This window comes from Heliangelus exortis, chromosome 18 (assembly GCF_036169615.1).
Source record: "Heliangelus exortis chromosome 18, bHelExo1.hap1, whole genome shotgun sequence".
NCBI classification, from domain to species: domain Eukaryota; kingdom Metazoa; phylum Chordata; class Aves; order Apodiformes; family Trochilidae; genus Heliangelus; species Heliangelus exortis.
This window is the reverse complement of record NC_092439.1, coordinates 3,924,413-3,950,269: the sequence shown is the minus strand read 5'-3', so window position 1 is coordinate 3,950,269 and position 25,857 is coordinate 3,924,413. Positions and strand designations below refer to the sequence as shown.

Sequence of the window (25,857 nt, the reverse complement as noted above, 5' to 3'; positions counted from 1 at the left end):
ATACAGCATCTTGTCCAGCAGTAGGCCCACATGGGCTAGAAAATGATGAATAAAGCTAGAGTCTGACTCATTGCAATTCATCCTTCATTTGTAAGCACTCCTAATTGAGGCACTAAATAAATAGGTGTTTTGCTTACAGCTTTTAAGAGCTTATGGTGAAGACATACTTAATACACTCCCTGTCTGGGGACATCTCTCAGAGAAACAGAGATAAGCACCCACTTAAAAACCCTCCCAAGTCAAAGCTGCAAGGACTGCCAATGAGGTTTAATGTCTTCTTGTTTCAAATCCAAATTCTATGTCATATTATAAGTAACAGGCACCTTGGTCTGTCTTTAAGGCAAAAGCCTTGCTCACCTATTTGTATATAAAATGTTTTGCACCCCTATACAGCTAAATGCTAAGAGCAGCAGAGTAAATCACTATAACAAGCTGCTTTCACAACATCTGCAACCTGTTATTGTCCATTTCCATTAGTGAACATAAAATTGCTACTCTGGACACTCAGCTACAAGCACAACAATAACCAGATCACTGTAATCTTTTCCAAATGTTTTTCATAATTGTTTGAGCATGCTGTCAGTAACATTTGTAAGCCTCCTCTTTATCACTCTTCCCCCTCCAGAAATTCAAAAAGATGTAAAAAAAAAACAAAAACAAAAAACTTGAATATTACGTGAGAGCAAATGTGTTTAAAATAGTTGTGCCCAGCTCAAGTAAGATATCATATTTAAAACACACCCATACAAATAATACATGTTTCAGCAGAACAATAGGCTTTTTATAATCATCTACCACTATTATTACCCTTCTTCTAAAGCTAGTCTTGACAGCAACTTTCTGTCACATTTACACAACACACAGTGCTCCTATTTCACCAACACTCCCTGAATGTTCCTCTCTAACTCAGCATCCATTTACCTGTGTTCTGTAATACTGCCTCTAAGTTGAATGTTATGAACTTGCCAAGAAAGACCCAAGTTGAGCCTAATACTAGTATTTACCTCAACTATTAGCAGGACCACACCTAGAGTAACTCAAACAATATCAATCAGGTGGCTTCAAACTTTAGTAGTCTGGGTGAACTTAGTAATTGGCTCAAGATGCTGCTGCCTTTTCCTCCTAAAGCTTCTGAAAGCAGGAGATAAAACAGAAAACAACCCCTCTAAATATCTTTGCCCCTGTTTTTATTATCTTCCAAGAGTCAGATTCCTGCCTTGTTTTCATTATTTGTGGCTTTCAGTGACTTCGTGGTCACCTTTTGGAGGCAACAGATGTCACATTTGCATTCAGGAAGCTAAAAGAAATGCAGTAACTTATCATTGTCACTTTTGAACACTAGACACACATTTAAAATCAGCAGAAGTTTATAAACTGAAACTTACTCGACATTCCCTGCAGCTCTTGGTTAATACTCGTTGACCTTCTGCTAGCATTTTGCCACCATAGATACACTTGGCTGTAATTTGAAAGAAGGAGGAAGATTAGAATAAATAAACACATCATTTAAATGGTAAACAAATGAAAAATACCAAAGTAAAACCAGTATTCACATATACTGAAAAAAATTCTTGAGAAGTCACAACTGCAAACATAGTTAACAATAAATTCACTTTAAGACCAAGTAACACCTTTACTCAAACTAGAGAGAAGGAATAAGAGCATATGTCAGTATGTCCTGGACCAAATTAATTAGTATTCCATAGAAAATATATTCATTACACACATTCTGCAGATTAGTTACAGCATTGGTGTTACTAGAGGTCTTAATAACTCACTTCAAGAACTGGAGACACTTATTAGTGTACTGCACATCAAGAGAACAATATAAGCATGGATTTCAATTAAACCTTCAAATTTTTTGTGGGCACAAAGTTGAACTCTTCAACCCACTGAAGCACTGCAGAAATGGATTAGATGCAGCAAATTACTCTACTCAATCAACAAATTGTCAAATTCTATTTCAGAAGAATATTCTTAAAGCACATATGAAATAAGCAGATTTCCAAGGAAACCAAAAGCTCCTACTAAAAAATTACTGTCTGAATTTTGACCCCTCTGCTGAAGACAACCAGCTCCACAACTGAACCAAACTTAAACATGTGAGCTCTCCTCCTTCATTTCAAGGCCAAGCCAATTTTCTTGGCTTGGTACTATTGCCAGCATGAGGAAGGCAGCCTCCAGCAAGCTCCCAGTACTGTACAGCTCACCCAGCTACTACCTTAACCACCCCAGTCCTCTAGGAACTAGGTGTCTAAATTTCAGTTCCATAGGAGGACAATAAATCTATCAATTAAACAAAACACTTTCACTGTGAAGATTTTACACAAATCAAGGATCTATCACACAGGCACTCTACCTTACTAAAAAGATCAATGGTAAACATTGATAAAATAACTTTTTATTGTGATGTTACAGTTCCCTCTGCACTTGACCAGTGGCAGCCTCACCTGTGACACTGAAAGGACAGATAAAAGGTTTGAATCCTATGTTGCCATTGATCAAAGCCTTAAAAGTGTCCCAAGTCAAGGCACATACACACAGAAAGCTGAAGCTTTCAGAGTACTTGGTTCTCAAGAAAAAGAATTCACAGACTGTGTAGTAACTGTTCTACTTCAGTTTCTCTTCTGAATACCAAGATAAGAGGACCCAGTCCTTAAAGGCACCTGTGTGTATCCCTTAGAGATTATAGCAGTAGCATTGTTTCACAGCAGCAACTGTCATATTTTGATTTCCAAATTCTCATCAGAAAAGATTGCTAGATCAATTTCCATAAACTTTCAGAAAAAATTTATTTCTAAGGGCTCTTTGTTTAAACATACACTCAGAAAAAAAATCTGCCTGACTTGTGATCTCACTTATGAAGAAAACTTCAGATCAGGAAGCTTTGTCTAAATTAGGAATTGAAGTAAATTAGGAATCAAAGGAGCTATTTTGTGGGAGAAAAATAATTAGAGAAATTTCCTTTTTCTTTCTGTCTAGTCTCTTGACATGGCTGCTTTTAATGAAGGAATGGACACACCAGAAAGCAAGTTAATGTACAGTTCAGATAAATGATGTGATTTTAAACAAAATTACAGCCTTTTGTCAAAGATTAGTTGGAAGGCTAACACAAGATGGCAGGGATCAAAACAGAACCACCTCATTTTTAAAACCCTTAACATATCAGACACTAGAGCTACTTTGTTCTTAACACTCAGCTAAGACAGGAAACTGTTCAATAATCCAGCAATTCAATAATTCCTAGAGACAGCAAATTACAACTGATGATTCTATCAGAGCTAAATAGGAAAAGCACAGAGAAATTAGCACCTGTGGTGAAGCTCTTCAGAAAGCTTCAGCAATTACTACTATCTACCCAAAAGTGACTGACTGTGGCCCTAGCACATCATTCTTGTCAAGGAGCTGGCATTTCCAATCAATTTCAATCAACTTCCATACATCTCTTCCCATTGACTGACATGCTGAGTTCTTGTCAGAATAACGAGTCAAGTTTGTGCCAATCACTGACAAAAGACAAGTTTGATTCTTCATCTTCCATTACAAATAACAGGAACACAGTTGACTCGTGGGGATATACATTGAATCTACAATTTTGTGCCCTGCAGTTCCTTTGTGTCAGATTTTGACCACTGCCCGCACACTCGTGTCAGCAAAGACATCTCAAGAGAAGCCTCCAGTTTCATAAAACAGCTTTCTAGATTCCCAATTTGACAGATAAAAATATTTTGAGACAAAAATATTGGCCACTTTACCACCAAAGTACTCTAATCATAAACAGCAGAATACTCATGACTACACAGAGCTCAAAGGAGATTACAGAAGGAAACAAGAACAAGATCACAGCTAAAGGACATTTGTGCATGGGACTAATGAAGAAAGGTGATACAATGTTGTAAACAGTGTTATTTTTCTAATAAATCTGAAAATAATTCAACATCTCTGTCTTTAAGAATTACTGAAAAACTCATGTGTGAAATTTACTAGTCTCCAAGACTAGAGGGAAGGGGGAAAAGAGATAATTTGTGCTTCTTAAGGGAAGACTGGCATCAGTATTCACATAAAATTTCTGCATATAAATTGTCTTTTTTCCTTGTACTAACATTAAGGAAACAAATATTGAATATTCCTTCCAGGAATGTTACTTTGAGCTTTCATTTCAAGAGGAACCAATGAAAGCTCACAATTGTAGTGGTGACAAAATTAGGTTTTATTTCTTCTTACTAATTTATTTCGAAATTAATTACAACAAACTGTTACTCCATACATTGACACTAACCCAAAGTCTGAAATTCTGTCATGTTTGTTTTGAACAGCTTTCAAGCCCAAAATAAAAGACAGGCAAAAAGAGAACAGCTCAGTTTATTCCTAATCACTGCAGCCAGTTCAGTCCATAGGCTTGATGTTTCTCAGCATCAACAGGAGACACAAACTGAAAGAAATTAAAGCTTCCCCAATCCAAACAAGTAGATGAATAATTGTACACTGGTAGTAGGTAAAAAAAGAAAATCTTAGGGATTTGTAATGCTTATTCACTTCTCAGTAGTTACTTATGTTCTTCCTAAACCAAGTTTCCCCTCTGTGGCTCGTGTTACCTGAATTACCAGGACCTATGGAAGTCTTTATGAAATGCACCTGCATTCAGGACAAGTTTATTCTGCTGAAATAGAGGGTGAACCTGCAAGGTCCATGTGATGTACTTACCCTTGCATACTTTGCAACACTGGTTTTCCACATGCACTGGAAGAGCATCAGGAGGACATTCAAGAGGGGGACAGGACATCCGTCGGCATTCCACAGCCCCACTCTGAGGAAAGGTTTTTAAGACAAAATTCAGCTACACTGTTGTAATTAGTGAGTATTTTATAAAAACACAAGAGACAGAAAATATAAGGAAAACAGCATTGTTGCTGAAGGATGGGTCTGTAATACACAAGCTTAATCCTATCCAACTATAAACTTGAATCAAAAAGGGATCTAAAGGTGAACCATCCCATTTTGATAGATATTGCTGGTTTTCCTCCACTTTCCCTGAGCAAAGATCTTTAAGTGGGAAACATAAGCTCATCTTTATAAGAACATAAGTACCACTTCCTGGAGGTTGTGCCAACCCTCTTGGAGGTTTTTAACAATCAGTTTTCTATTTTCTTGAGTAAAGATTCTTTTCAGATATTTATCAAATAATTTCAACAAGACAAGATTTACATACTAATTCTCTTCAGTCCCTCAGTTTTTTAGAGCACTGAACACACAAAACAGAATCTGCATGTTGTTACCATGCAAGATGCAACTAAGCATCTATGAATATTATTAAGATAATGCTTTCTTTTCTAAAAAAACTACTGCAGTGAAAACAATTCCAAACACAGACAATGCCACGTTTTCACCCCAAGACTGTAGAGTCCTCACAGACATTAGAACAAATAAGAAAGTGTTGTGAAGGGAAAGCAGGTTTTATTTACAAAGTTTGCACAAAAGCAATGTAAAATTTTTGTTTATTTTACCCTTTCCCTCCCTATTGTTCATACAGCCACTAGATGCATACTAAAAACACAGTTCTCAGAGTTAACATTATGTATTCAAGGACCACTTCCACATTTTAATTAAATCCTACTCCTCAAACTCTTTAGAAATTCTTACTTTGCATGTGCAATTCCTGCAGTGATCATCTTCAACCCATGAGTCTTTGTCTCTATAGATCAATCCATTTACTTGACAAGTCTTCTCACAATGACAGTCTTCCAATTGACTCAGTCTTGTTTCTGCATAATTTAACTATAAATGAAAGCAACTTGATGAGATTTCTGCAATTCAAACACATTATTTTAAAAAAGCAAATATGAGAAGCCGTAATCTTATTTTTAGCCAAACCAAGGTTGACTAAAACTTTTGAAACACTGACCAAGATGTCTGCAGGTATAAATTAACACTGTTCCTTGGATTTTGATGGAACTATCCATGCTAACAGCTTGACTCATGCAACTGTCTTGTATTGTAACAAACCCCACTAAAATTGCCTCATAAATTCCCAGGTGCTACCAAAAGTACACAAACTACCATTATTTTATTTTCGTTTTTAATTTTTTGGTTTTAGTTTGATGTTGGAGTTTTTTTAGCTTTTAATTGCTCATCAACCTGATCAGAAATCAAAAAGCATGAAGACTTGCAGACTGACTTTTCCTAATCATCCCCATCTCATCATTATTAAGCAATACCCAGACTAACACTTTACAACTTTTAGAAAGGTTTTGACCTTACAATAGCAAGTGAGATTTGGAGGGGAAAGAAAACATTTTAATTAAGCAGAGTCCAAAAAAAGCCCAGGATTTTGCTGGACAAAGATACTTCAGTAACAACTGCAATGAATGAGTCTGTGCATTGCTATAACAGAAAAGGAACTCTCCATGAAAGATTATCCCAGCACCACTTTATGGAAGCACACAGTCTTTGCAGTATGAATACTGTGTTATTTGCTCCCCCTTATAAAGCACTAAGCAAGCAAAAATATAATAAACAGAAGAGAGAGCAAGTTACTCAGTGCAGCACATAATTGGAACTTGCTCATACCACCAGCAGGGCTCAGAATAATTGCCTCCCTTTCACAGTACAAGCAGCAAACTGAACTAAAAGCTTCACATTTTGCATTCAGACTCAGCCTGTCCAAAGCACGTCAGCTGAGTAATGGGATTGTCACTATTACGTGCACACTTTCTAAAAAATAAAATTCCCCCTTTCCTATTAGGAAGAAAAAGAACACTCAAAGGCAGCAAAGTAAAAATGATAATGCTTTTCTAGCACTAGTAAGCAAATCCTTTTTTCAATATTCGTGTCCAGTAACTGAAATTAAAGACATCTACGCTTTGGTTGTAGTTGCACTTAAATCTCTAAGTAATTAGCATGTCAGGGCTTTTTCAGATGAGACAATTAATTGCCTTTCACCACAGACCAAATTGTTCACCAGCATTAACCTCAAAATATGTTCACAGACTGCCCTGCAACCAGGGCTTCAGTCACCACCAGAACACAGCTTCCTGCCCCAAAACTTCACCACAGCCTTAGCTGAAAGGCCTTGGCTAACACAGAATTTGACTGTGTATTGTGAGAGAAGAGCATAAAGAAAAACCCCAAACAAAGAAACCACTGTAGCTTCCCATCATCCTACTCACAGTCAAACAGAAAAAGAAAAACAAACGATCAAAAAAAAACACCCCACCTGGAACTGCACTTTTACACTGTAAAAAACATATCAAGATCAGCACAGCCAGCAGCTTCCCAGGCATTACCATTTTGGGGCCTCATTTCAGTTCCCAGGAAGGACACTACAGCAGTCCTGAGGACTTCACAGGACTTCCCACAGGGAAACATGCACCCTCTGACAGCACCACACAGTGAGGAAATTGTTGAGGGATTTCACTCCTTTATCCTTGCATTTATCCATCAGCATGAAAAGGGAAACCATGCCAAGGCTCCTCACAAAAATAAGACCCTGGGCATTTTGTAACCACCTTACAAATAATAAGGCAGGCAAGAGAAGCTTAACAAGGCTTAAGTGATATCCATGAAGCTACATCCATAAGTCCACTGCAGATAGGGCTACTGGCAGAAGGAGAAAAAAAAGAAATGGGTCTACCATGAATATCAAGAGAAAACACAAAAGGAATAAACACTGACATTAGTCTTAACACAGAAGTGAATGGACAATTAGCAAAGCTTAGGTACCTACTTTTGCAGTCATTTTTGCCAGGAGTTCTTGCAAATCCATGATTCCTTGCACCAGACTTAAAAAATCACTGCAGGTTGGGCATGCTCAATAGAGGAAGAGTAGAAATAAAAGGAAAGGAAGAGAAAGAAAGACAAAAAAACCCATAAATAAATGGTTCTGATATATTACTGGTTATCTGAACAAAAAATGCAATTTGTTTACAGAGAAATTTTGCTTTCTGAAAGTCAGCATGTGAAAAAATTACAAAGCTGAGATTATTATTTTTAAAACAAAGAAATAATTTCTATGGAAAACATGAAATAGAATAAAGAAATGTCTACTTACTGCGATTCAGATTAGGACACTGGGTTATATATCCATTAGGTATAAAGATGACTTTCACATCTTGAATAACACCCTTTGTAAAAGAAGAGAAAATTGGTAATACAGATTACAAGCATTCACTTAGAACTATACAAGCTGATTCAAAAGTCATTTCTTAAGTGGGTACAAAATATTGACCAGCTCACTCTTCTTGTGAGGACAATAACTGAAGATGGAGAAAATATAACTCCTCTTCTCTTTCTGTGTGTTTGGATATTAATTTTCATAAAACACAGAAATAAGACTACTTTGTCTTTTGCAATCACCAGATATAAGCTGCTTAAATGTATTAAAATGGGATGAGACTAGTGAAAAAAACAGTGAAATATTATCCATTATTCAAGGCTATGACACACTTTGCCAAAAGACAAAAATAAAACACAGCAACATTCTTCAGTGATTTAGCCAAATAAGACTGTGAAACCAAGCATTATGAAAAGAGAAATATAATGCAAGAGGTTCAGCTATGTGGTTAGCTTAGCCACTACCTTTGCATCTCAACAGGCAATTCATGTACTCATGCCATGACTTAGAATTAAGTCCTCTAACACAGACAGATGGAAAAATAGTCCCTACACAAGACTGGCAGAAATCAGGACTCCAAAAATCAGAGCCAGCTGGTACAGGTTGTATGGGGCCCAGAAACTGAACTGAACAGGACAGGAGAGATGAAGCAGAGGGTAATCAGCAAGCACCATTTCCTGCTTACTGTCTCCTCATCAAGTATTAGCTGAAAACACTAATAGACATAATCAGATCACACTGTCTTTCTTGTAAAGGTATATACATTTATTAACCTTTTCATCTGTGAGAATAATGAAACCATCACAATAATGACAAGTAATACTGTCACTAGAAAAGGAACACCTGAAAGCCATTTTATATACTTTCAGCTAGCAGGCATCAGTGAGAAATTAGAAGACAAGGCATAAAATATATTTCAGTGCCTAAGCCTCCTCAGTGAAAAGCTTAACCAGGAGTAAATGAGATTACAAAGTTTCACCAGACCATATTGCACAGCTAACAAGGCATCATCCAAAGGGAAGGGGGTTTCCTCAGCCTTTTTATTAAAAGTGCATCTTAAATGTCAGGAATGTCTGTTACATCAGAGCCACATCACTTAATTGTCTTTTGGAAAGACTGGCATTTAAATCTAACCTGAAGAGCCAATGCAATTATTTTTTGTTTCTTAATTTCTGGCTACATGCAGGGATGTTACCATGGAAAAATGTACCAACTTAAATTCACCAACATAGATGCCTTCTAAGTCTAGAAACTCTCTGAAACAGAAGGAATATGACCAAATATATAACTGAACCTTCAAAGTGCAGAAAATTCTGCTGATGTATTATTTTAATAGACTTCATTATAGGCAAACACTTATTATAGCCATAATTACTGTAACACATATGAGCCTGGACTATTTATCCTTCAGCATTAGGTTGCTTTCTGCAGCCACAGGCAGAAGAATTAGGCATGCACAGCTTCCCAGGGAAAGCCAAGGGCTCTGGTTCACTAAAGAACAGGGTGGAGCTCCTCAACACATAATTTGTGAAAGAACAGCAGGATTTGGTTTTGACAAGGAGATGTCAGTGGTCAATCCTCCTGGTTTTGCCTTTCTCAAGCAGATATCACCTTCATGTTATCACTAAACCATTCAGCTGCTTACAACCAGAACTGCAGATCAGTAGCAAGACTCATTAGCTTGAAAAACCTTCATCTGTGAAGAGATTACCAGCTACAAGATGAATTTCAGACCTGCAGCCCTAAATATTAAGCCCATCCCATGAGTATGCAATACAAAAGCCCTGTTTCTTGTACTTTTCACATCTCTATTAAACAGAGGACTCCTACACTGGGTGAAAAGGCTCACATGTAACCCATGTGCTCTCCACTTCTGTGTTTTCATTTCCTTCATTGCCTCTCATGCTCTTTAAACTTTCTTCTCCCAAAGACAGATAATAAGGCCACAGAGCTTGCATTGGCCAGGGCACCACTGGACCATGCCACTCTTCACCACACCTTAGTTTGTACAGCTCAGATCAAAATGACTCCAGTGCCAAATAAACTTATTTTGCTGTGCAGTAAAAATGCCAACGAGGTCTATACAAGCCCCAGGATCAATAGAGCCCATAGCAGATAGAAAATTACTGTCTTTTGACAGGAATCACCTAGTCAGCAATGCATTAATAAGCTCATTTCTGGAGCAGGTCTTTGGAGGGAGCCTTAGGGAGAAGGATTCTCCCCAGAGGTAAAATGAGTTTTGCAGATAATTCTGATCCTGACAGCATCAGATTCACACTAGACTCAGGGCTCCCTGGATATCTGGTATCCACCTCTTCCTCCTTTCAGTTGCACTTTTGTTTCCTAACTTGAATACAATACTAGTCTTTAACCCTAAAGACTACCCCCATCTTGCTTTTGGGACACACAAAGAAATCTGAAGGGGCAGCATGTATTTTTCCAAGGAGCTCATGAGTTTCTCTTCAAAGCAAACACAGCCAGCTCCACATTTGCTCGTGCCACTGATGTGCTAAAACCATTCTGTCTTGTCTGAACTCTAAATGCTTCATCACAGCAGGTAAGTTACAAGTAAGAGATATTAATGGTAAGAGGCAAGACTTCAGCTCTCTTGGCTGTGCCATGGAGCACTTCACTCCCCAGCAAGACCACAGATGTAACAGGGCTACTTGTGGAATAATCACTGTAAGGCTGCAGAACAAAAGAATAATTAAGAAAAACATCAACAACTGACCACAGTGACTTATGGTTATCATATCCTCCCCTCACTATGCTAATATACTAAAGAATTGTAATATAAAATAGGCAAGAGAATATGGCCCATGGAGAGATGCAACAAATAATTAACTCTCGCGGAAAAAAAAAAAAGAGAATTTTTGGAACAGTAAAAGATGATAGAACATCATCCAGTGCTTTTTGTTACATACATTATCATGGCTCCAACACACATACAAAAATGCTAATTCTTTTTTAACGCTCTTATTTCCCTCCAGATCTCTGTTTACATTAAGGAAAATAGATCTATTTTTTTATATGCTAAAACAGTGAAACAAATTCTTTGAAAAAGAAAGGGAAGCCCTGCTGAGCATGTAAATATATGGAAAGAGATGTGCACTCTTTATGAACTGGCAAAATCCCAAGTTTTTGCAATGAGTAACATAAAAAAAAAAAAAAACCAGATTTCTAAAACTCTCAAGCAGGATTAAAAAAATACAACCAATTATATATCTGCCCTGGAGAAAGTTAGTAAAATATTCAAGCACGCATAAAGCAAAGTAAGGCACTTGTCAGCTTTCATTATGATCAATAAAAACTGTCAGCTCATTAGCATATCATTAGCTACCCTGCTGTTTCCAAAGTGTTAATGCATAGAAATATTAATTTGCAAACATCTAATATCCCAGAGTTCTCAGGCTCTGACTGTCTGCATAAAATAAGAATTTAAAATGGGCAAATCCAGTATAACTCCTTTTTTTTCCTATGTAGCTATAAACATATGCTTACCATCTGTGGAATTATGGGAAGCAGCTGAGGTAAAAAAAACAACAGCTGTAGAATAAAATAATACTATCAATTTCACTTCACAGTGACAGCTCAGCTGCTGGAGGATGAAATGTACTCTAGGTTCAGAGAAACTGTGGGACCGTCACTTCAGTTTTAAGTCTTTCACAATTAGAATTCTTGGTTGGTATCCTTAAATAATTTTAGCATAAAATAATTGTCCTAGCTTGTTGAAATCCGGGGGCTTTGAGGAGAGGTCCTCAGGAAAACAGCAACTTGTAAAATTGTCTTAAGAACTGACAGCTTCAAAGAGAAAGCGAGTGGGTGGTAAATCACCTTGGCAACAAATCCATGCCAATATCAAGGATAGGGAAGCTGGCCTATCACTGCACCAGTGGCTCTATCACTGATAAACACTTGCACCATGCTTTATTATCCAAAACTGGAAAACAGTATCAGAAACTTCTCTGTAGTTTGCTTATAAAGCAAAAGAATTAATTTCCAGAGGGAGAGTGAAGTTTTCGTTTGTTGGGGTATTTTGTTGCTTGGTAAAAATATTCATCCTCAACCAGAAAATTATACAGCCTCATCAGAGGCCAAAAGAAGACATGCAAGAGAGGGCTTTTTAAGTTCTAGGTTGTTTTTCTGTCCTTTGCAGTTTTGGAAATATATTGCCATTAATCAAACCTGGAATATATAACCATTACTTGAGTCCATTTTTTCCTCTGCAAAGCCCCTCATGCCTGTGGTCATCTACTCAATGATGACACCATGGGGAAACTTTACAAAAGGAAAAAGCCAGGCTGCCCAGCTAGAAGGTAGGAGCAGCCCAAGTCCTGCCAGCTAGCCAGCCTTTCAGCTGGGGCTGTTTGGAAGCTCTGAAGGACAAAGAAGCTAATTAAAAAACAAAAAAACTAAAAAACACTGACCCCCTTCTCACCCTCTGCCAAGAAACACAGCCACACACTTAGTTGAGATAAATAGAAGTGAAGGTACTCCAGGAAGAGAAAAATCTACAGTTTAGCAGCAAGGCAAACACACAGCATATAACTTGTATCTGCCAAAGCAGGAAGGATCTCAGGCCAGAAGATTGCTCTGCTCCAAAAGTCAGTGCTGAAAGAGGCAAAAGAGTCACCTAAGGCAAACAGCAGCAGGGTCAGGATATTCTGCAGACAAACTCAAAGAGCAAATGACCTCCAAGAGTTATTAAGACCACCACTGTCTGGCAAGGAGACCACAGCAAAGCTGTTTTGGAAAGATTAAAGTCTATTCTTGACTCTGATGCTGTCTGCACAGTCTCTTTCTTTCCCCAGGAGTGTTAAGGCAGAGCACAGTGTGCAGGTGAAACCTACAGTAAGGAAAGGAAATGGAACCCCAAATACTGGGTGCCACAGTGACTGCAATACTCTGCCTTGCAGGGAGAGATCCTTTTTAAGTGCTGGACCTGCCTCAGATTCCCAAGAGAACAGTTTCTACTAAAATTCATACAAATCAGATTTCAGTGTAAGACAACCAATCAGAAGTACCTTGTTAACTGGTTATTAATTTCCTCCTTCATGAGCCATTTCATATCTGCTTACCTTAAAGAAACCATGTTTCCTGTTTCTCTGGCCAAGCCACAAATTGCTTTCAGGTGTCAAATTAGTTTCTGGGGGATCAATGATGCGTTCATAAATCCTGTAGAGGGAATACATTGTCATTACTTGAATTCTCTTTTTCCTCTGAAAAGTTCCTACTGAAAACCCGTTAACCATAAAAGATGGAAAGCAGAACAAAATAAATAAATAAAATTCACTAAACACAATATCACTTACAGTTTTGAAGGTATATTACAACTTTAAAAGCAAATAGAAAAACAAACAAGAAAAAGAAGCATCCAAATCACCAATATATGAGGATGTATAAACTGAAACTCCCCTTGTGCAACTGCACAGCACTGTGCTGAAGGAACACAATGCCAGAACACACCATGGAAACCAATAAAATGGGACCATCCTTGCCTAGGGGAGCTTCTAACAGAACTACCAGTTCAGAAGAGAAAGTGCGATTACAAACAAGATTCAACCAGAGAAACAACCCTTGGGGGTTTTACAGACTGGGCAATTTTTAACAGACTTCACAAGGAAACTTTATTCTACCTCTACTCCCACAGACTTTTTGTCTCTGCATTTCTGTTATTTATCCCTGGCACCCAGACCTTTCATTTTATCCACTTCTCCCCTGTTTACTTCTGCTACTGAATTCACTGGACCTGTCTGCTCATGTGTGTTGCAACTTTAAAGCAATTTCTTTAAAATTAATATGAAAAATGGGCACCAAAAAAAACCACAAGCCAGTGCACACAACTCATTGCTCAGTTGTCTTCTCATTTACACTGCAACTGTTTCTAGCACAGATGATCAAGTGTAATAATTGATTTTCGTGTTGTAAGTTGCCACATTGTTGAAAAATTCATATATTTGCAGACACCTAGAATAATCTCACATTATTAAAGAACTTCAGGGAAACTCTCTGAAGTTTCTTATGTCAAAGTGTTAAGAGTCATATTTCACCCACTTTTGCTGACTCAGGAAAGAAGGAAACCATTTGTTGAAACAAAATGGAAGCAATCTAAAAAAGTAGAGGCAAACATTGTTTCCTTAAAAAAGGCACAACAGCAATCTCAAACCTACATAGAAGACTTCTTTTAATACTCATGATTTTATTGCTCAAGCTTATTATAATTATAGGCCCTAATTCATCACATTGCATCAACAAGATACATTCAAAACTACAGAAAATTTCTGCCTCTTTTACTCAATCACTTCTTACTATCTATATAATTACAATGCTGACCTGTTTTACCTGTTCAAACAATAAAAGAAAATTACATTCTTTTAAGCCATGTTTTGAGAATTACAGGAGTTTCACATGCACTATTCTCTATCAGAATTTGAAAACTATTATTCATGCAAAATAAAAAATCTACTCAAATACAAAACTGCTGCAAAAGGGTGAATGAAGAACAAGGAACTGGCACACTCCTTGAGAAAACAAATCACTGAATTACACTCTGACATTAGCAGTTTCTCTTTGGACATATAACACATCTTTATTCCTAAACTGGGTTAATAATGTTCTCACTGGAAAAAAAATTCATCTCCTAAAAAGATTAGTCAATATTCCATAAAGAACTTCATTTCTGCTAGGAGATAAAATCCTGTGTTTAAAATAAAGCAACAGTTCAACAGCAGTAGTTCTTAAATATTTTATTTTTACTCACCTGGTCTAGTAAAAGTTTGTAAAGGAACTCTTCAGTGTCTGTCTACTATTACATATTTTAAAACCTAACTTCTTAGCATATAGCATACAAACTGAGATTATTCTATGAGAGTTCATCAGACAGGCTAAAATGGTTTCTCCTGTCTTTCCTGACAATTTAATAAAGATTTTCAACCTGTGTGGAAAAGGCTGTAGTGACCTTCCTTCCAGAGACTCTTCAGAACACTCCAGAAGACACATGGCTCACGATTCCTCATATTCCATTACTGTTCTACTCTAATTCCAATCATGAGGCAGGCATTTACCTTAAATTAAGGGATTAATTAAGGGTTCATTTGTGCCATATTCTATATATCTTTACGAAATTGGTTGGTTTTCTTCTCTGTGGATCTGCCCCCTGAGTAGCAGCCACTTGAATCAAGAGAAGGCTCAGCCCTTGCTTACCTTCCCATGTCCATGGAAATGTTTTGTTTGACACTGCTTTGCAAACAAGGTGACCTTACTTTATTCTGCACCTTGTAACCCATCAGCAAAAAAAGCCCCAGCAAGCATCCACATAGTTTCTCACTACTCCTTTAATCCTCTCTTACACTCTTAGAAAATGACAGTGTCAAAAAGCACATGTGAATTCCTAATAGTCAGGGAAAAAAAGATAAAGGAATCACAAGGAATATGGTTCACCATATAGTATTTATCCAATGAAAAAGAATTAAATTTCAAACAAAAACCCAAACAAGAGCTCTGCAACTCCTGAAGAAAAGGGAGAGTGATGCAAATAAAATCCAAGAGACTTCTCCAGCAAGACTGGAAGTGGTTACACAAAGGCAGAACAACTACATAAACACAAACTACACTGAACCAATATAAGCCAAGAAACACAACATCATTCCTAATTCCCACTCAGTGCATTTAATAAAGATGAAAACACAAGTTTTCAGATCTCAGTGAACAGAGCACCACCAGGCACAGGCATGGGCAGGTGAAAGCCAGCAGAGCTGACTGATGTGCAGCTGCAGTAAAGCCAGGAACTGGGCACATCTCCTGCCTGCCACTTCATGTTGTAAGTCAAAAGGACATTGTAAGCACTGCAGCTTACAGTACCTAAGCAGATTTTCTGGACTGGAAGAGACTTCAATGAGTGTCAAAGACTCCCTGTTCATAAAAAGCACTTGGCTAAGTAGTTGGGCACAGATATTCACCTACACATTAGGATTACCCACTTATAAATCTCTCAGATGTTCCTGATGGTTCAGGTGATTTTTCAGTGCTTTTCTACCCTGAAACAAACCCATAAAGCACAAACATTTTAATGCATAATGACAAAAGTTACTGCTTAAAGGTGAAATTCTGTTATAACTCTTGCTTGTGAAGTGGGAAAAGCCCTTGTTCTGCTCCTTTTCCTGGATTGGTTTTCTTTTTGAAGAGGTGAATTTCAAGCAGAAAAACTACAGTTGCTGAATAGACACAGAAGGATCCTTCTTTTTTAAAACCCCATTAAGACATCATTCTCATTTCTTGCTTGATTTTCTGGGCTGAGGTGTGTCACCTTCTGTGGCTTTCTCCACACTTGACAAATACTCTGTATTTGGCACATGAATAGCTAAATTACATCCACTACATTTCCAGTTTGTGAAGTGCTGGTCTAGAGCTCCTTGGAGATCAGTTGCCAAAACATTTGGCTTTGGCACCCACACAGAAAATGCTCAACACACTTGACAAGAGGAATGCTTAGAAAGAGGACTCCAGGGAACTGTGGTATCTAAAATTACTGCAGGCTCTACAGCCCCTCCAACATGAGGAGACCCAGGTCTCTGGGTTAATGGAAGCTCTACTCCATGCTTCAGACTTTCAGATTTATAATTACTGCATTCACTGTCCAGGAGATAGCTTGATTTTTCCCTACTTTATGCTCATGTATTTCAAAGGAGCTAAGCTATCAACTTAGTAGTAAAACTGTGAACTAATTCCTCTTTCTTGGAACGTTCATGCTCAGAATACATTCAGCAGCCACGGATCCATTTAACTAAATGCAGTAAGAAAAACACCTGTTAATTGACAGAGACTCATGATAGCCTTGTGTTTTGTACTTATACCTCTACCCTAGCTGCACACTTTTGTTTTATTAAGTATTCTTATGCAATCCTCAGGAACACCTTTGTCAAGGGCACATTCCAAGCAGGTGTCTGTGAGAAAATGAATACAAAATACAGAAAACAGAAAATCTATAAGATAATCAGTGGATTCCTGAAAGGAAGGGTATCTAAAATATTTGCATGCAAATACACACACACAGAGCTTTCTCTGCATAGAGAAAGAACCTCTCTAGAAATCAAGCTCTGTTGAGCAAGGAGACAGGCCCCTTCCATGCATGCAAACTAAAATTATTTTATCACCTTCACAATGTTCTGGCAAAATAAACTGAAATTCAGAGACACTGATCAGCCAGGATGACAAAGACTGAGCCAGGGAGGGACACTGCCTCTGATTTAAGCCCCTACACTGGGCATGACTGAAGTTTGGGTTTTTTCCATCTGGAAAAAAATGACGTGGAATGTCTCTTGCAGGGAAAAAATATTTCTTACATGCAACTTTAAAAAAAACATAAGTTAATACTTGAAGAGTAATTCAACTTCTGTGGAGATGCAGCTCGACTTCATCCATACAACATTTGCCATGCCAGAAGCATTTTAGAAATAGCTGAAATATTTATCAGTACATAGAAATAAAATTTGTGTCTGTTTGCATTAGAATACATCAGCCAACATGGAGTGTTCAGAAGATGCAGCTTCCTAAAATTTTGAGCAATAAAACAAGCTACAACTTCAACAGTTACTACAAAGCAGAACACCAAATCATGACAGCTCCAAATCCTTTCAGGTCTAAAACATGAATAGGCTTTTAAAAATGGGCCCACTCTTTCTCAAATCTGTGGGCTAGATATGAACTAGAAATACTTCTTTTATTAGCAATTCAATTAAGAAACAGATAGCTGCCATCTAAATATTTCTGTGGCTGAGGCATGTTACGATCCTCATCTCTTCATCCCTATTAATCCAAGGTTTTTTTGTTCCTGATATGGCTACCACACTCTCATGAAGCTATAAATGTTCATTTAATGATCAGATGTTGAATTCATTGCACCCAAGTTTAGATGGTCTTAGAAGTTTAGACCTAGAGTGGAGCTAGTCCTCCAGACATGCTTATTTAATGAATAGAGAAGTGTTTCTAGGGTGAGATTCATCTTGGAGTAAATTAATCCCTCTCTGAAGTCCCCTCCAATGGCTACACAGAAGCCCCTGCTGGCATCAGGGTGGATTATCAAACCAGATTTTTGCAAGCCTGATCCTCAAGACTGACCTTCTCTTGCACCCATTCACTACCCTCTATACTTCCATCTGGATCCTCAGGTCCTTTCAGTCACCAGAAGGGAGTGGAAAAGACACACAAAATATCATCCTGTTCATGGCACTCACAACTTCTGCACTACAAAGTCAGAGGATGGTTCCTCCCCATGTTTTGCACCAGTCTCTCCTAATCTAACACACAGAGGTACTGACTGCCTTGATCATTGTTACCACCTCCAGCTGAGGCTGCAAAACCTCTGTACATCTGATAAAGACAAAGTCAGGCTTCATCACACAGCACATTGTAAAAAAAATAATCACATGCTTCAAAAATTTCATGTTTTCTGAACCCCAACTATGTAAAGAAACTGATGATTAAATCAGTCCTTGGCTTTAAGATACAATATTGGCATTTTATCTATTCTTCTGAAGGGATTAAGAACTGATTTTGAAAAGGAATACAAGGATATCATTACAGTTTTCTCTTTCAACCTGTTTTCTATATGCTTCCCAATGAAAATGTGTCAATGCCAACATGATTGGATTTTCTTGATAGTGTTTACAGATCGGATGCATTATTTGACATGCATTCAGTTCTGAAGCAACTTGAGCTGAATTATTCATTCAGTTTCCAGTGTTCTGTTTCAGAAAAATAATCTTCCCAAGGGAAATTCTGATTTTTTTTTTATTTTTTTTTTTTTGTGCTATCTCCCTCTGCTCTAGCATAGGAGTTCACAATCTCTTAAGAGAGGAAAGCAATTTAGATTAAAATCTCAGGTTTTGAGGGAAGCCTTTTGTTATTAAATTTTGAATATACAATAGTAACTGCAACTATTTAATCAAAAGTTACTGTTAAGCTCTGGGAGAAAAAATAGGAGCTGCCCAGTAATAATATATATTAGGTAAAAGACTCAAGATCACATGCTCAGTTTTGAAGTTCACTTCAAACTGACACCCAGACAATTTCAATTATTGTCCTCATCAGAGAGATAAAATGAATGTGATCTACTTCTCAGTTTAATATCTCAACTACGAAAATAAATTTTAAAATAAAAATATATCTAAATAAAATGCGATAAATCTTTTTTTTTTTTTTTCATTTAAGAGAAATACAAACTTTCAAGGCACTCTAAGAGGAGAAAATCAAGCAGATGCAAACAGAGATTATTAGAAAGTACATTTTGCTTGTCAGGTTTGAGGGGTTGTTCTTCACACATCAACTGCATAGAGGTAAATTCAGAGATACTACCTGCCCATGTGGGGTTATCTTTACACATTAGGCTTTTCAGTTTTCTGCAGACTTATTGACAAAATATTTTGACATTAAACTAAAACCAACCATTGTTACTGATTCAAAGTAGAGGACTGAACTCATAAATGACATCAGCCACGTGAGGGGCAGAAATCTGCCTTTCTCAGAGTACTACACATGCATGGTCTTTCACCTGGTAATCTGGAGGTGAATCCAAACCCCTTTACAGCCAAGGTCAGTATTATTAACTTTACCTTGCAAATGACAAGAGAGATATAATTGGTTCCTGATGATAACAGTCTTAAGAGTGGCTGAGCCCTAGGCTAACAGCCTATCTACAAGGCTGCAGTGTTTAACTATCTCCATGTAACAAACACAGCACTCCTGAAAGCACAAGTAACACAGAAAATAGGATGAGTCAAACTCAAGGCAGAAAGAGAAACTTGGCCATTTGGTTCAGATTTTCAAGAGTTGTGGGGAAAAAAATCATGACAAGAACGAGGGCAATTTTATCTTACATGTAAATGTACCCAGAGCACTTTGCACTTTACTGCACACACACTATCCATATGTTTTTCCAACAGAAATACAGGATTTTCAGTAACAAGCCAGCTAGTGTGATACCCAGATGGTTATTGCACATTTCACCTTCGGCAACTGCTCTGCTTTTAACTGTGAGTTAATTTTCATCAAAGGAGCTCATCTGGGGCTGTGTTCTGGATTTGTGACCAAAACACTGTTGCTTACACACACCTGTGTTTCAGCTAATGCTGAGCAGTGCTCACAGTGTCCAACTGTTTCTGGGTTTCAGTTGTCCCCCCAGCAAGTGGTCTGGGGGTACACAAGAAGCTGGGGGGGGGTACAGCCAGGACAGCTGATTCCAACTGACCTAAGAGCTACCCCATGCCTGGTGCTCAGCAATGCATGTTGGGGGAAGGAAAAAGGGGGAGACATTTAGAGATAAGGCATTTGTCTTCCCAAGTTTCTGTTACGTGAGATAAAGCTCTGTTTGCTTGGAAATAGCTAAACACCTGTGGGCTGATGGGAAATAAATTAATTCCCAATTTTGCTTTGCTTGTGTACACAGCTTTTTGCTTTACCTCTTAAACTGTCTTTACCTCAGGTCACTTTTCCCCTCTCCTCACTTTCAACTTTCTGATTCTCTTCCTCACCCCACTGTGAGGAAGCACAAAAATCACAACAGCAGCCTTGGTGCTCCTGACAGGTGGTGTCAGGGTCCAAAGCACCCTAAGTGCTGAGGGAGGAGTCTACATACACTGACTTGCCTTATAAAAATCAACAATTCTTATAAACTAAAGAAAATTTTGGTAAAGAGGTAAAACCATGGTTACAAAACCATGGTTACATGGAAAATCTCCATTTTCTCATGGGGGAAAAAAACAAAAAAGCAAGAACAAAAAAACCCACTAGGATTACTGTTGGTGTTTGCCACAAGACATTTGTTGAATTCAATCTGGCAATGCTGAATCTTTGCTTCTATTACCTCTGCCTGCATTACACAGGGACATGAATGTCCCTGCCCCAAGATCTGCAGCTCACACATCTTTGCACCTGACATTTACAGCAAAACTTACAGTACAGTCAACTCACAGCTTAGAACCTGCCCTTCTTCACAAAATATATGCAGCCTTCCTCTTTTCTGTCTCATGCTACTCCCAGCCCCAGAAGCCACTTTACCTAGCACAACAATACTGCTGTGACAGTAAGAGGAATCAAGCTTTTGATTTCAACTCCTTTCTACACTGCCACAAGAAATTAATTTAAAAGGAAGCCAGCCACTAGCAACCTTTGTATGAAACAGCTTCTTTCCCCCCCTCCAAAGAATCATCTGCTGAGAAGTTAATTGCCTCCCAGTGTAACTTGTCACAGGACTGTCTCATTAAGGGGCACATGTCATCACTAAATGATTTGTGTATAATCATAGAATAATCTCATCCATATTCCAGAAGCCAATTACCTTTTGTGACTGAAGGCAACTGCAGGCTGAGGACCACAGGCTTTGCTTGTTAACACCCTGCCTTAGCTACCACCTTCCATCCAAAGCCCTCCTATTAATGCTTTCTTAAGTACTGTGAGATGGTGCTGGGCTCTCCCAGAGCTGCCACTCCACACCATTAGCAGCTGTCTCTATAGGACCACAGAGGGCAGATTCATTCCTTGTTCCTCAGTCCCACAAGTTCATTGGATAATCCACATCTCCATTTTCCCAGGGTAGTTTTCAAATGCCCATTTGAGCCTCGGTGCTTTGCAAGACAACATTGCACTCTTTCTGTAATAACTAACTGGCCATGACTGAGATGTATGAAACATACAGTAAATGTAGAGCAAGCCATTATATTGGTTTTTAAATTAAGTTTTGATGGAAACTGCCAGGCAAGCAGACAGAAAAGCACTCTCCAGGGACAGCACTCAGGTTTGGAGCTCCTTTCTCACAACATCTGACATGCTCAGGAGGTGAAGGTGTGACTCAGCTGAAGTCAATGAGAGTTTCACTGCAACCTTCACTGAGGCCAGGATTTCACCCCTGGGAGAATGCTCAGAACATCTTTTAGTTGAGTTTAAGGTAAGTGGCTGGTGTGACAAAGACTCACCTAAGGCTGAAGAAGTCTTCCCAAGTTGCACACCTTGGCAGTGTGCTAGTCATTTGCTTTCACTTTTGGCATGCTGAAGGGAAATCCACTAAAACTGCAGCTCAGTTAAGTAACACAGTTTCTGCCAGTTCTTTCATTACTGACTGGTCAGAGATATTAAAATATTTATTAGGACTGGTAGTTGCATAATACCTTCATTCCTATGTTGAGGATCAAACTATCATCACCTTACTGCTCCTTCAATGTGTTAACACTGGTAATTCAGATCACAAAAATGGTTCTTACTACCACTGAAATACTTAAACCAGAAGAAATAGGGATTATCCAAAAACAGAAACCAGCTTACTAAACACTTATCTGTGTAGCAATGACATACCTCCTCACCTCTCAAAATTACCTGTCTGGAGTGCTTTCACCATTCTCTCTATTAGCACATTTGCAGAGCAGCCCTCACCCCACAGCACAGAACCAGAAACTCAGTTGTGAGTTGCAAGTCCTGAGCCCACTTGATCCCCATACAGCACTGCAGGACCATCCAAACATCATAAAGGCTTGGACAGAGCTTTCCCACACACAGCTCAGGCTCCAAATACACCACATGGCACTGCACGACACAAAGTAAGAGGACACTGCACTGCTGCTGCTGCCACTTCTAACACCCCAGAGCCACACTCACATGGTTTCCAAAGCCTTGAGACCTTCAACTTCTGAGCACATCACATGTTCCTAGCTCCCCACACCCAAGGATCAAAGTGAAGGTTCCTGCACCACTGTCTGCAATTCCAGTGTTGCCAATTTGCTCTGTCACCAAGCAGTGCAATGATGGAGACTGTCAGGTTTTGGGCAGTGACAAATGCCATCAGTCTCCACCTCCCTACAGTCAACTTGAGGATTGTCAAGATGGGATTTCCAAATGTAATTACCTTTTGGGAGCTATTGCTGTTCCAGAGAAAGATTCCCCAAGTAGTAATTCACTTCAAAAACTGGGCTGGTCTCAACTGTTTGCTCAGTTATCCTCTCATGCTTCATGGCACTCATGAGGCTTCAGATCATTTGGAAAGACTCTCTACTATTTGCTGTACTCAGATTTCAAGTCAGCTTCTGAGTAGTTCAGAGTGGTTCTCATCTGCTCTTTGGCAAAGGCCCAGTGCCTTTATAAGAAGTATTTAACTAAAATTATACTGGTTATAAAATTATACATTTTTCAATTCAGCTCCTGTATTAGCCTATGTGATTTCCAGTTCTAAACTCCATCGTTTAGCTAACCACTTCAAATGGAACACTTCATCTGTGGGTTGGATTTTGGTTAATCTGCCTGGCTAGAGCAAGGTAATTGTTTCTATAATCTAAATGGAAAAAAAAATTCTTGCTCTATCTGGTTGATTCTCAAATTACCATGATCACCTCTTTGTCCTATGAGCTCCATCAGCACTCCAACAAATGAAAAGAAAATAGAACCAAGTAACAGGAGATTTCTGCTGAAAAAAATTCCATGGAAACAAATATCCAGACATATTTCAAACTATGCAGGCTAAATTTTCAGAGAATGCTCTCGTAAGTAAATCACCCCAATTTAAGGGTTTATTGCTTTGACATTTAGAAAAATCAAACAACCAAAAAAACTGTGAATATTGGACCAACGCAAAAATATTTGAGAATAGGATAATGAACTTATTCACCCACCTTAGGAAATAATGAAGTCGTTTGCCAGCCTTGATTTAATTTTATTTCCTCTAGCATCATCCATTCTTGCTCTGCCACACCCATAGCATACAAATACAAGGAATGCAAGATGCCAATGGTTAAACCTAACACACCATTCCTGCTCTGGTGCAGTTGTCTCTCTGTCAACATCACCAGAAAGCACTTCAAGTCCCAAATTCAAAAAAAATAATGACCACTTAATTCTATATTCAGCAGTAGGTGGGTTCTGCAGTTCCCAGACTGTCTCCACACAACCCTATAAATCAAGTGACTGCCACAACCTCCTATTGCAGACCCTGAGCTGAACCCCCAGAGGAGGATGACTTCTCCTCTTCAGTTGCTGACAGCCAGACCTGGATCAGCTCCAAAATAAACCAAAGCAAACGTCAGCTCCACTCTCAGCAGGAGCCACACGAGACCCCTCTGCTGCAGCAGTGTCCCAGGTACCTGGACTGACTGTAAGTGGCTGCTGCCTTCTAGGGGTGGTTGTAGGATCTAAGACAGCCAGACATGAGTATGGATTGTGGTAATTTGATTTCTATTGAACTTTTTCAGCACCTTCATAAATACTCGTGGCCTTTTCTCGATTCTAATAATGCAATATACAAAAAAAGTCCAACAGATTCATCTACAATATAAAAAATAAATTTTCACTGGGCTAAGACTCACCATCATTCAGCTTTTTTTTTTGGTCGTGTTACCATTCTGCTGATGCAATAGCCATTCAATGAAGAACCCTGGCTATTAAAAAGTCTTCTTCAAAAGCAACTTTTTTTCCTCAAATAATGCTGAATGCATCCTAAACATTTCCTGGCACCTCAACTAAATAACTGCAATGCTACAGGCTTGACAGCAGCTGATGTGGTATGCCAGCTGGAAATCTCTTTTATGCTAAAAAGTGTATAGCCTTCCTGTCAAACAAAAAGGGACAATAGGTAGGTGAAAATTAACTTCCAGTCCACCATGCCACAGAGATCTGAAGTTTGGTGCCCCTCTAATGCACAATTATGGCACTCTACCCAAGGAACCATTTCTCTGATAGCTTCTGCTACAGCTTGCAGAGCAGAGGAGCTATCTGGGTCACAAAATCATATGTTGAGAGTAAATTCTCTAACTGCAAAACACTGCCACCACTCTATCTTCTCTCTCAAGAGAAAGTGTTTTACAGTAAGTAAAGCAGTAAATCCCTCTTCAGATAAAGAAGGTTAAGGGATGTAAGTTTATTACATTTTAATTAAAGTCACAGGACTTTGTTTAGATTAGCTGAAAACCTCAGGTTGGCAGCCAGAATATATTTATAAGAACTCAGGGGTCTTGGATCCCCTTATTTGGATTATGTTGCTTTAATTTATTTATTTTTCCAATTAAAAAGTTCTCACTGCTCATGCATTTTTTATTCCCTAATGCTCTGTTCTATCAGGAGAAACATAAAAGAAGCAGACAACATGTTTTTTCAGTGGGAGACTACTTCCTAGCCTGCTCCAGTTTTATCATCTATTCTCTTATGCTCTTACCAACCCCCTCCATCAAAAAGCTCAGAGTATCCATCAAAACCACAAGCTGTATTCATAGTAAAAGGCACTCCAACACATGTTTTAACTGGAAAGCATTAAATTTTGCAGCAAAGAGCCTTTCTCTCTTTGGCACCTGCAGACAGAGTTCAAGTAAAGGAATAGTGATGCTGTCTGAACAGATGAGTACCTTTGTAGCAATATGAGAATATAATAATGGGAAATAAACCAGAAAAATTAAGCATGTAGCCTTCAAGTTTACTTTTCCATTTTAAGCAGGAATACTAAGAACAATCTGGAATTCCTATTTATTAAATAAACTGTCAATAAATACTACTTGATACAATTTCTACCATCTCAAGTTGTAGACTCCATGCTATTCCTTCACTCTTCTCTTAGCATTATTAAATGTAACTTTTTTTCTGGGGTGTTGCTCTTGTAGGGGGTTACACAGATGCTGCACATAACCAATATTTTCAAAGAAGATTCATTCACCATTAATGGGATCAGTACTGGAGGTGTGAGGAAATCACCAGCAGCATACTTGTGGTGAATGGAGTTAAAT

At 38.4% G+C, this 25,857-nt stretch overlaps 1 protein-coding gene across 10 annotated transcripts in view; it reads right to left on the bottom strand.

Annotated features, from left to right (window-relative positions):
* Window positions 1-25,857, bottom strand: part of NELL1 (neural EGFL like 1) — a 232,316-nt gene that overhangs the window by 169,488 nt on the left and 36,971 nt on the right. For all 10 annotated transcript variants that reach the window (XM_071762643.1, XM_071762645.1, XM_071762646.1 and 7 more), the window contains exons 5-10: window positions 13,189-13,285; window positions 8,048-8,120; window positions 7,724-7,806; window positions 5,641-5,775; window positions 4,705-4,807; window positions 1,386-1,459 (exon numbers count right to left, since the gene is read on the bottom strand). In XM_071762643.1, the coding sequence (XP_071618744.1) occupies window positions 1,386-1,459; window positions 4,705-4,807; window positions 5,641-5,775; window positions 7,724-7,806; window positions 8,048-8,120; window positions 13,189-13,285 (565 nt within the window). The remainder of the gene's footprint in view (window positions 1-1,385; window positions 1,460-4,704; window positions 4,808-5,640; window positions 5,776-7,723; window positions 7,807-8,047; window positions 8,121-13,188; window positions 13,286-25,857) is intronic.